Source organism: Maylandia zebra, linkage group LG23 (assembly GCF_041146795.1).
Source record: "Maylandia zebra isolate NMK-2024a linkage group LG23, Mzebra_GT3a, whole genome shotgun sequence".
In the NCBI taxonomy this organism is placed as follows: Eukaryota; Metazoa; Chordata; class Actinopteri; order Cichliformes; family Cichlidae; genus Maylandia; species Maylandia zebra.
The window spans coordinates 20,332,028-20,343,644 of NC_135188.1; the positions used below are offsets into that span (position 1 = coordinate 20,332,028).

Sequence of the window (11,617 nt, forward strand, 5' to 3'; positions counted from 1 at the left end):
CTGTTTATATTACCCTTAGCTATTCAGTAACCATTTTAGCTGTCAGTCATGCATTTTTTTCTGGAAAAACAAAAATTAATTAGAAAAATAGTTTAATGATAACAAATCAAAGTTTCAATTAAAATGCCAAATGTTTGCTGGTTCAAGTGTATCCCTTCTTAAAATTTGTAGATTTTATTTGGTGTCATTGTGTAAATAGTTTCATGCAGGGATAAAACTGTATATAAAATGTTCTGATGACTCTTAAGGTAAGCAAGCATCATCAAACTTCCCACTTCATCCTGGTGCCTTCTGCGTGTAACCTCATCAAAAATACGACCTACACCGTTCACTGTCCCGTGGCCAATAAAATCCAACCCAAAGTAAGTACTCTGAAGAAAAGTTGTCCAGTACTTTAATGAAATGGAGGCATCAAGCTGTGTGTAAAATAATACCAGCAATATCAAAAATAATCACCCTGTGTCTGAAATGCAGATATTCTCTACATTTAACATTTAAATTGACTTTTTGAATCAAGATGTTGTACGTTTTATGTTCATGTAGGTAGCATGTAAGGATTTATTGGCAGAAATATCAGTGTCTACAATGGAGGAAACTATAAACAGAATCTGGGCCTTAGGTGTACAAAACTATGCCATCCACATGAATTGAGACATGAGATGATAAGAGGAATGGGGTTACAATCACTTAATGAGACTGCCATAGTTAAAGATACTGATGCTATGCTTCTTTTCAGAGAGCTGAGTTTGACATGGAGTTTGGACCAAACTACTCCCCAACATTTGTGATCCGCCTTCCAATGAATACAGATGAAGTGACTCTAACCATCCGAGACCAAACTGACACAGAGGTTTGGGAGCATGAAGCAGATCTAACAGGTCATTATCCTGAAATTTCTTTGGACATGTTAGAAAGGAATAGAGTACAATATTCATCTTGACTAATCCATGTTGACTTTGAGTTCTTCCTCATATTTTAGCACTTTTTGAGCTCCAGGTGTTTAAGAAGCTGTGATGTCTATTTGTATTTAATGAGGCCTTTTGCAGTCTACACCTATTGCAGGATAGCTAAGGGAGGATTTAGGGTCACCTGATCCAACCCTAACTATATACTTTATCAAAAAGGAAAGTTTTAAGGGTAAAAAAAAAGTAGTGAGGGTGTCTGTCTCCCAAATCCAAACTAGGAGCTGGTTCCAGTTCTGACCTTGTATGTGATGAGAAGGATTTTGAATTCTATTCTGCATTTAACAGGGAGACAATGAAGGGAAGCCAATACAGGAGAAATATGTTCTCTCTTTCTAGTCCCTGTCAGTACTCTTGCTGCAGTATTTTGAATTAACTTTTCAGGGAGTTTTTAGGACATCCTGATAATAATAAATTACAGTAGTCCAGCCTAGAAGTAAGATAAGATAAGATAAGATAGAACTTTATTAATCCCTCGGGTGGGTTCCTCTGGGAAATTCGACTTCCAAAAAAAGCACAGCAACGACCAAAGTTACAGTTACAGAACTGTTATATATATACACACACACACACACACACACACACACACACACACACACACACACACACACATATATATAAATACAGAGACAAATATAAATAAAATATACAAAGGGGATAAATAGAATAAATAGGAATAAAAAATAAAAATACAAGTGAATTGCACATTTCAAGTATTGAGTCTATTGCACTGTTGACTATTTACAAAAAGTATTGCACAAGGTATTGTACAGTGAGGTGAAGAGGCACTACAGCTTAGTTGTTCCCCCCTCCTTTGTCCTCCTGTTTCCCCTCCCTCTCCCCTCCAGAGAGGAGTTAAACAGTCTGATGGCGTGTGGGACAAAGGAGTTTTTAAGTCTGTTAGTTCTTGTCTTGGGGAGAAGCAACCTGTCACTGAACAGACTCTTCTGGTTGTTTATGGCCGTGTGCAGAGGATGCCCAGCATTGTCCATAATGTCCATCAGTTTCTTTAATGTCCTTTTCTCTGCCACTGTCACCAGAGTGTCCAGCTTCATGCCGACCACAGAGCTAGCCCTCCTGATCAGTTTCTCCAGCCTAATAAATGCAAGTAATAAATGCATAAACTAGTTTTTCAGTGTTTCTCTGAGACAGGATATTTCTCATTTTAGAGATATTAGATGGAAGAAAGCATTCCCACATATTTGTTTAATATGTACATTGGAGAGCATATATTGGTCAAAAAACACCTCCAAGTTCCCCACAGTGTTACTGGTGGTCAAGGTAATGCTACCCAGAGTAAGAATCTGGTTAGACACCATATTTCTTAGATTTTTAGGGCCGAGTACAATAACCTCAGTTTCATCTGAATTTAGAACCCAAAAACTAGAAGTCATCCAGGTATTTCTATTTTTATTTTTTTTTGTGTCCCGTTTGGATCTTTAGCCATCAGAATTGTTGTCTTAAGGGCAAGAAAGATGCCAAGCGGATTTATTTTACCAAGTGGATCATCATGGCCTTGCCATATTGGTCCATTTGATTGACCTTTATTATAATTATGTATTTATTTTATTTTCGGTTGCTACAAACGGGACAGACATGACTGGGGGATAGGACAGGGAGAAAGAATGAAAGAAAGAGAGGGAGAGAAAGAAAAACAGAGGGGAGAAGAGACGGTGAGAAAGGGGGGAAGAAAGAAAAACAAACAAAACACCTGGATCACCTGTATGGAGAAAAAAAAACAGAAGAGAAAGCAAACAACAAAGAGCAACATAATAAAAACGGCACCATAAACTAGCTAGCAGTAGATAACAGTAGATACTAAATATTAAACAATATTGTGCAGCACGCAAGATAGACAGCGCACAATGTGCTTTGAGGCAGCAGCCAAGAAAGGTGTAGTCCGCGTCTGTGAACACCCGTGTGTACACCTGTGTGCACACCTGTGTGGATCAGCATGCTTGTATTCCAAAGGTTTCTCCATGTAACGATCTGCTAGGGAGTGTGGGGAGCCATAGCCCCGTCCCCCAGGGCATGAAGCAGGTATGGAGGAGATCCAGGCCCCAGATATCCAGAGGCCCCAGAGTACACGGACCCGAGGAGGACCACCCTCCTGGGAAGAGCTGAGTAGAGCCCCAAACGAGAGGTCACCCAGCAGCTACGGAGCAGAAGTCAGAGGGGGTTGCAGTGGCGTGCCCGTGGGCTCTGCCGGCAGCCAGCTGTGCCAGAGAGGACCGAGCTTCAGGCCCAGAGGCCAGAGGCCTGAGGGCATCCCACCCCCCGGAAGGAGCCCAGACGGGCCACAGGCGCCAGGCCCGCCAATCGGCCACCAGGAGTGAGCCAGTACATACATGAGCGCCAGTGGCGTGTCTAGAAAATTTTTGTTGGGGGGGCCAGGTAGGGGCACAGATTTGGAGAAGGGTGGCAGATGTAATTGGCAGATAATGTTTAAAAAAAAATTCTACCAACCATTAACCATAATTCAATAACCCTATAAACCTAATAACCGAATGCGCTTTTAACTCTTATTAGAAGGAGATTTTAACCTCTACGGTGCAAAGTTTTTAGATACTGCGTTGATAAAGTACAAGAGATACAATCAGTGCTTTGTCAGTGTTTACTCAGCATTCAAGGACAGCAATATTTGCATAGTATTTTTACTGACACATAGTGCACATATGTTTTGGGCAAAAACATTTTTTAATATTAAAATACGAACATTTGTAACAAACAATTGACAAATTAGCCAGTTCCAATGTAAAACTTATGCCTATTAAAAAAAAAGAAGATAATCTTCTCACAAACTGGTGTTTGATTTTGAAACAGGAAAAAAGTGGGGAAACAACTGAAAAGACTAACATTTGAATGAAACCTGAAAGCAAGTAAATACTTTCTCTGCTGCCTTTTGGTAAACTTTGGTAATATTGATAAAGAACAACACTGGCTGATGATGAAATCCAGTCAGCTGGCATGGTGACACTGCCAGTATTAACCTGCAGGGCTGGACTGGGACAGAAAATCTGGCATTTTGACTACAGACCGGCCCACCAGGTATTAAAGCCATAAAGACTTTGAATGAAAACAAACCCTGTTGTGACAGTGATGTACAGTCTTGTTGGTATATGTATGATTTCTATACATTTTACGTCAGATAAAAACTTTGGTTGTAAGATTTAGATAATTATTTAATAAAAGCGAGATATTTTAAATGAGAATAAGAAAGAAAAGTATTTCTTTGTGCCCCCTTTCCCTGTTAATGCCCTACCTGGCCCCCTGGCAAAAACTTCGCTAGACCCACCCCTGCACAGTTACCAGCTGTCAGCTGCATAGAAAAGGATCCTGGTGTTATTTGTCTCTCAGAAACAGTTCATAACTTCCCTTCAACTCATTCATTTCACCTAAAAGGTAAACCTGTTTCTCCATCACCTGTTCAGCTCTGATGGTTCAGTAAGGACATCTCCTGATTTCATCTTCATGTTTCCCTCTCACCACATATCCAAACTGACATCATGACCAGCAGCTTTACAGCTGTGGCTCCAGCAAACATCAGCTGATACTAGAAATTAATATTAAATAAATTCTGACAACAGCTTAAACGTGCTGCTGTTGTTTAGCGCGACATCTGCTGGTTTCCTCTTTCTGGCGCAAAGTGGGCGATAAACAAACAAGAGAGAAAAGCCGATCAGCTGATCATTGATCAGTTTCATGATTGAAGTAGAAACAGGAGAGGGAGGGGGGAGAGAATGAGAGAAGAAGAGGCAGCTGTGCAGCAAAGACACAGAATAACTCCAGCTTTGTGTCTTTTTTCCATTCTAGCTAAAGTTCAGGACAAACTGCGTTTGTCCTGCCTCCCCTTCCCTCATCCACCTGCTGGCCTCTGTGGAAGCTCCGCCATAGCAACCACCAAACAACTGAGTTATTTTTACACATCTGCCAGCATCTGGCCAATCCACCACCTGTCATTGTTCATGCCATTACAAAAAAAATAAAAAAAAATAAGTCACCAGGCATATGCCCGGTATGCCCGATGGCCAGTCCAGCTATGTTAACCTGCAACCAAATCTGCAGCTCCATACAGCAATGTTACGACTTAGATTACATCTTATAACTCATAACTCTTATGTTAGCTCCCCTCAGTAGCATACTGTCTGAAATATTCGACGGCTGCAATAATTCTTTAAGTGTTATTTTCTCTTTGGTATTCTAATTTCACCGAAGTTTACTAAACTCAACAAACTTAATATTACTTACCGGGACATTTATTCTGTCCTCATTTTCTTTCACCGAAAAATTGTTTCCTGCAGTGCCGTCTTTCGTGCTTGGCTCTCCTACCTTTGCTAACATGATGCACATAGCGCAGAAGCCGATGCTGCATTCACTTACACTCGGATATCTGAGCTTCACCGTGAAAACATAATCGTACATTTGATTGAATTTTATTGTTTTACCTTTGGGGTGGCACCTGGGGTGGCCAGTCTGGTTGGGGGGGTGGCCTGTTCCCCCCCAGGCCACCCCGCTGCACACGCTATTGATGAGCGCCCAGCCCCAGTCGACAAGAACCACCAACACACCAACGTCTGAGGGCATCAGCCACCGGCAGGGAGTGTGGTGAGGGGAGATAGGCCTCCGTACTTTGGAGGGCCTGAGATGTACCCAGAGAGGTTGAGTCTAAGACCCAACCTGACATATAGACACAGACGAACAGGCACACGCGGACACAAACGTGCATTCCCACCCCATATACACAACCAAATACTCGTCATTCACCCAACGTGTAGACAGACACAAATAGACACTGCACAGACAGTCGCACTCCCCAAACGTACTCTACATCCCAGGTCCAGGTACCCCCGCCCCAGAGGGGCAAGCCACACCTAAACCCAGGAGATGTAACCCTTCTCTCTGGGGTGGAGGCAAGCGGACCACTTCCTTATCTGCAGCAGGGAGGCCCCGCATCCCAGACCCCAATCTGACGGCCAGCACCTCCTCCCAGCCCCCCGGCCCTGACGGCTAACAGAACCGGGGTGAGTGAAGACCCCAAACCTCCCTACGCCCGCTCATATGTAGTGTTTAGGGCCGGGTATCGTCACTGATTTCTAGAATCGATTCAATTCCGATTCACAAGGTCCCGAATCGATTCGATCCACGATTCGATTTAATTCGATTCGATTCGATTTAAATCTGGGAAATTCTGACAGTCAGAAATATTATAATTCAGATCAGTATATTTACATATTTTTTATCAATAAAAAGGAAGCTGACACAAGACTTTATCACAGGTGTGAGCGTCACAGCAGAGGCCTTTGTGTCAAAGTAGCTGAAGATAAAACAGAAAAACATGAAGGTGATTTTTCCTGGCCTGGATTTTATACAAATATTCTGCAGCACATCAAAAACGAAAGAAAACCTTGAATCAACACATGAACGTTACCTCTGAGTTGCAGCGGTTTTATTAGAGACACAACGTTTTGCATTTTCCATAATTTTAGAAAGTTTAAATTTGTTCAGTATTGAACGGCAGAAATTAGGTTTTCTTTTCGGAAGTATGTAAAAGGGAAAAAAACAGCGGCCGACAGCCTGTAAACAACAGTAGACTGGTGCGTAACAAGCAAGCGAATAATGAAGAAAGGGAAACTGTTCTTGAAGTACAGAGAGAGAGAGAGAGAGAGAGAGAGGGAGAGAGAGAGAGAGAGAGCTGTGCATCGTGGTGGAAGCAAAACAGTAAAAGTCAGAGTGAATTCATGACGATGTTTATGTGAAGCGTTTGGATCTTCTTTTGCTGCTGGTTCAGTCAATAGTGTTTGGAGAGAGATCAAACTAACAGCTTTAGAATCAGCGCATAAAGGGCGTGAACACAAAGCGCCGACCCGCCGAAACATCAGGATCAGCGAGCTGTCGGCTTTCAGCCCCGACCGTGAGAAAGGCGACATCTCACTGATTCTGATCCGCGGGTCGCGCTGTGTGTTTAAGTCTATGTGCAGAATCCGTGTTCCTGCTCTCATTTACTGTCTTAACTGTTTGGTGGTTCTTGAAATTTTGTGAGATGTCACCAGAGATTCTGGCATTTCGGGCAAAATAAATTTATATTAAAAAAATCGATTCAGGATTTTAATGAATCGATTTCACGTTATCCAAGCCAGAATCGATTTTAATCGATGAATCGATTATAAAAACCCAGCCCTAGTAGTGTTGCTGTGTGCTGTTCTAAAGTGCATTTAAAACACAGGAGAACATGGTTCCTGCTTCCTCTCATAGAGCAGCACGGCTCCTCCCGAAAACCCTTAGTGTCTAAATGCATTTAAAATTGAGGGTAGGGCACCAGCGCCAGAGGTGGGTTGGAGTACACCGACCATCCTCTGGATGCTGTAAAACGTGCCCACCCCCAAGGCCCTATATGTATGTGTTATGTGAGAGAGTGAGTAATGTGGATGTCTAGGTTGCAGAATAAAATTGAGGCACAGGCGGCCAGAAGGGGACAGAGGGGGAGTGCCTCCCCTGCACCCTGGTGAGATACCTGCACCCCAAGTCCTGCGTGTGTGGGTGGGTGTGGTAGAGCGGGAATAGGGAGGCAGCTGAGGATGGGGAGGGAAGAAAGGGAAGGCCCATCCGGACCGGGGCCCGCAGCAGCAGCACCGCCCAGCCCCACACAGTCCAGGGCAGCCCACCCGACTCCACCCCAGAGAAAACTGCACCCACCCCATCATCCAATCATCTCCCAATCTACACAAGACAATAGACACCCAGGTTGAGTTCATTCTCTACCTCTCCTATATCTCTCCCCCACCTGCAGAGTGAGCTCCTGTAGAGAGGAGACCACTCTCTACAGGTATTTCTATCTTTAAGAAATTCCTGCAATTAACCTACAAACAAAACAATATATAATATCAACACTGGGGGAAAAAAAAGAACAATACAATGTAGAAGAAGAAGAAAAACTGCCAGCTGTAATTTAACAGGGTGACTATCTATTAAACCATTTTTGGTCAAACACATAAAAAAATGTATGATTAAAACTGCAGAGCAGTTAGTGAGAAGGTGGTGAACATATTGAAGCACTGAGCCGAATCTGAGTTTTCCTGACAAGCTGATTCCAGAGATGTGGAAGTCTGCAAGTAATGTTTAAACACACTTTTGCTGATCACGAATCTCAACACACAAGGCAAAAGTTATGCTGTAGTTTTAGGCTATATCCACAGGTAAAAGGATCAATTAGATGTGTTCATCCTTCAAGTCTCTTCTCTTGTCCAGGTGCAGTTTAGGAAGTTAGACATCCTTGAGCATGATGAACTGAGATTCACAGGCAGGAGGAGACAAGGAGGCACAAATTAGAAAAAATAGAGACAAGCCATGAAGTTAAGTGTTCCTCAGATTGGAAAGCAAGACTTAGCAGTTCTATGGCAGGACTGGCAGCACCTTGTCCAAACATCTGAGTGGGTTAACATGGAACATTAAAATGCCTTTAATAGAAACTTCTTTTTGTTTGACTCAAGGGCTGTCAGACATTTTCAGGAGGCCATTCACCTGCTGCCTCTGGCCACATTCATGTCCATAGAGGTTTTTAATACAAGCTGTTTGTAGGAGATTTTTATTTTATTTTTCCCAAATGTGTCACTTACCCTTTTTCAAAAAAAAACACAGGACATGTGATTTACAGTAAATATTTTGGACTTGCAATACAAAAACATTGCGTTTAATTTCAAGATTCGTCAATTCTTTTAAATGCTTGCGTGTTATAATTCTTATCCCTGGCTCCTTGCAGATCATCTACCTTTCTCTGCAGATGGGAGAATCCCAGCAGAGGTGAGGCTGATCTCAGTTTGGACAAAGTTTATTGTCAGTGTCTGAATCTGTTCTAGCTAACTTCTGTATAGACTCAATGAGTGTGCTGTTATCAATAAGGATATGGATCAAGTGAGGAACTAAAGAACTATACTTCTTATCTCTGCTCTCTGTAAGGCTATCTTCTATTCACTGTGTACACCATTATGGTTTCAACTTCCTTTCATTATGACCTGCAAAGCCTCATCTACAGACTGACAGTATGCTCTGATTTTAACAGAAAATCATGGTGATGCTTCCCGATATCCTCGAAGATTTAAACGATGAAGAATTCAAGAAGTTTAAGTGGCACCTGAAGACTGAAGTGTGGAACAACATATCACCCATCAAAGAAAACTATTTGTCCAAAGCAGACAGAAATGACACAGTAGATCTGATGGTGCAGACATATGAGATCACTGGAGCTGTGCAGGTGATGGAGAACATCTTAAAGATGATATGTAGGAACGACCTGGTGAAGAAATTATCAACCCTCAGACATTAAATATCTGCTTTCACACAGACTGTACACAGCTCTCTATGTGAGAACAGAGAAGCTAGTTTTCCAGTGAATACGTAGATGGTGTGCGGTCACTCTATTTCATGCATACTCCTGGGCTGAGTGTATTGGAGGTAAAAATAAGTACCAATGTGTGTAAAAGACTGAGGAGCTCCCTGAAATCCAACATGAGTAAAGAGCAGCTAAGAAGCTTCATGCTGCTTTCTTTCTGCTACAGCTCCCAGAATAAACTGAACTGTGTATGTTCCACATGAAGTGAGGTGACCACAGTCTTGTGAATATTAAGACTTTTTTGACTTTACTGGTTTGGAGTATTGGACTGAGGAAGTCCAACAACATTGTGTACAGAGCAGATCTGAAGCAGTTGTCATCGTCAGAGAATCGTAGTTTTTACTCTGCTTGTGAAAATATTGGGTGGAGTGTGATACTGTTCATGGAGTCAGCAGTGAAGGACACACCAACATTAGATCAAATGAGCTTTGATGTTAGGTCAGATTTTTTCTTTTTATCTTTGATGATTAAGAGGACAGTTTATATGGAGACAAAGAGCAGCCAGCGTGTTCTGTTTACATTTTGAATATATCTTTATTTTTACTGATTTGTGGTTCGGTTCAGTACAGCCTCACCTGTGTCCTTTTGTATCATTTCGTCGTGTTTTCATCTTGGGTACGTGATCCTCTGTGTAGTTACTTCCTGTTTTATTTTGATAGTCTCTTTGCCTTGTATTTACATTTGTTTCCGTGCCTCGTTGTCTTGTTTGTTTCCCAGCTGTGTCTCACTCCTTTAATTTTTCCAGTTTTACATCTGATGCTTGTGTAATGATGATTATTCAGTTATTTTCTTATTAAGACAAAACAAAGACTACAACTGTTTTATCAATGCAGGAAGTTGGCCATATTTATTTTTTGTACTTTTGTGATAACTGTATTTATTCTGGTCTGCATGTTTCAGTCAGGACAGAGCAGAGAGACTCTGTAATCACCAATGAGAGTAAAGATGTAATGAGTAAACAGTCAGGATAAAACCATGTTTGGTACGTTGAGATAACTGGAAGAAAATATCATAAACATATCTATCAGTTTTAGTTTATAATTTTCTCTCTTCTCTTTGTTACACTTTAATGAAAATTTACTCGTTAATGGACCTCGTTTATAATTCAATTCAAGTTTTGTCTGCTTAAAATAAATATTTTTTCTTTCACATCAATGTACAGCTGCATGTGGACTCAGGGAATAAATAAGAGGCCAGATGTCTGTAATTGATGTGATTGTGTCTCAATGATTGTGCCATGCAGGAAATACTGAGTGCGATACAGTATATGTATTCAGACATCCTACATTCTCTTTGTGATCTATACCTTATGTGCAACGTACCTCCACCACTAAAAACAGTCACGTGTGACATCACAGCTCAGCTAACCCAACCCTGACACAGCTGTATGGACACCCACCTCCACAGTGACACTTTATCAAAACTTTTGCTGTCGTCATATCTTGATAATGATCCTCTGTGAAACAAGAAAAGAGTTGCATAATTGGGCACAAGGTTACTTGTTGTGCCAGACTATCACTGATTAACACATCTCCATAGAAACAGGGACAGAAAAGCACTGAGATGATTGCAACCAGCAGGCTGTTAACTGTAATGACTCCAGACCTAATAATACTGATTTCTCCCTGTTCTGTTAGGAAACATGAGGCTGTTTCATTTACTGGTAATGCTGACTTTTTACAGTCAGTTACAATAACTCGTACTGCGTACTAGCTAGCATGGGAGTTTATATACTGCTGGGTGGGTGCTATGATATTATTGACGTTGAACTTGTTTTATCTTATTTTATTTATAAGGTTAGTTATTAGAGTTTCCAACTGTCCCGTAAAAAACGTAATCGTCTGGTATTCAGAGAAAATATTGCACGTTTTGTATTGAGGGGAAAAGGAACGTGATTTGTCCCGTACTTCAGGTAGAATGAAAAAAGACACAAAGCTGGAGTTATTCTGTCTTTGCTGCACAGCTGCCTCTTCTTCTCTCATTCTCTCCCCTCCATCTCCTGTTTCTACTTCAATCATGAAACTGATCAATGATCAGCTGATCATCTCTCTTGTTTGTTTATCACCCACTTTGCGCCAGAAAGAGGAAACCAGCGGATGTTGCGTTAAACAACAGCAGCATGTTCAAGCTTGATCAACTGTTGTTAGAATTTATTTAATATTAACCCTTTAAAACCGGTCAGAGCACGCTCCATTTTGCGTAACTATTTTTAAATCCTGGTAGCACTGCAACCACGTGAGCTAGCGCAATAATTTTTTTTGCATATGAA

At 41.5% G+C, this 11,617-nt stretch overlaps 1 protein-coding gene across 3 annotated transcripts in view; it reads left to right on the top strand.

Annotated features, from left to right (window-relative positions):
* LOC105940627 (uncharacterized) overlaps positions 1–10,555 on the top strand; it is a 63,986-nt gene extending 53,431 nt beyond the window's left edge. For 2 of the 3 annotated variants that reach the window (XM_076880698.1, XM_076880700.1), the window contains 4 exons: positions 249–362; positions 737–878; positions 8,719–8,759; positions 9,019–10,555. In XM_076880698.1, the coding sequence (XP_076736813.1) occupies positions 249–362; positions 737–878; positions 8,719–8,759; positions 9,019–9,282 (561 nt within the window). In that variant the 3' untranslated portion in view covers positions 9,283–10,555. Of the gene's footprint in view, positions 1–248; positions 363–736; positions 879–2,958; positions 3,303–8,718; positions 8,760–9,018 lie in introns of all 3 variants that reach the window. The other variant, XR_013095813.1, reaches the window with a different exon arrangement.
* Positions 10,556–11,617: the final 1,062 nt, after the last annotated feature.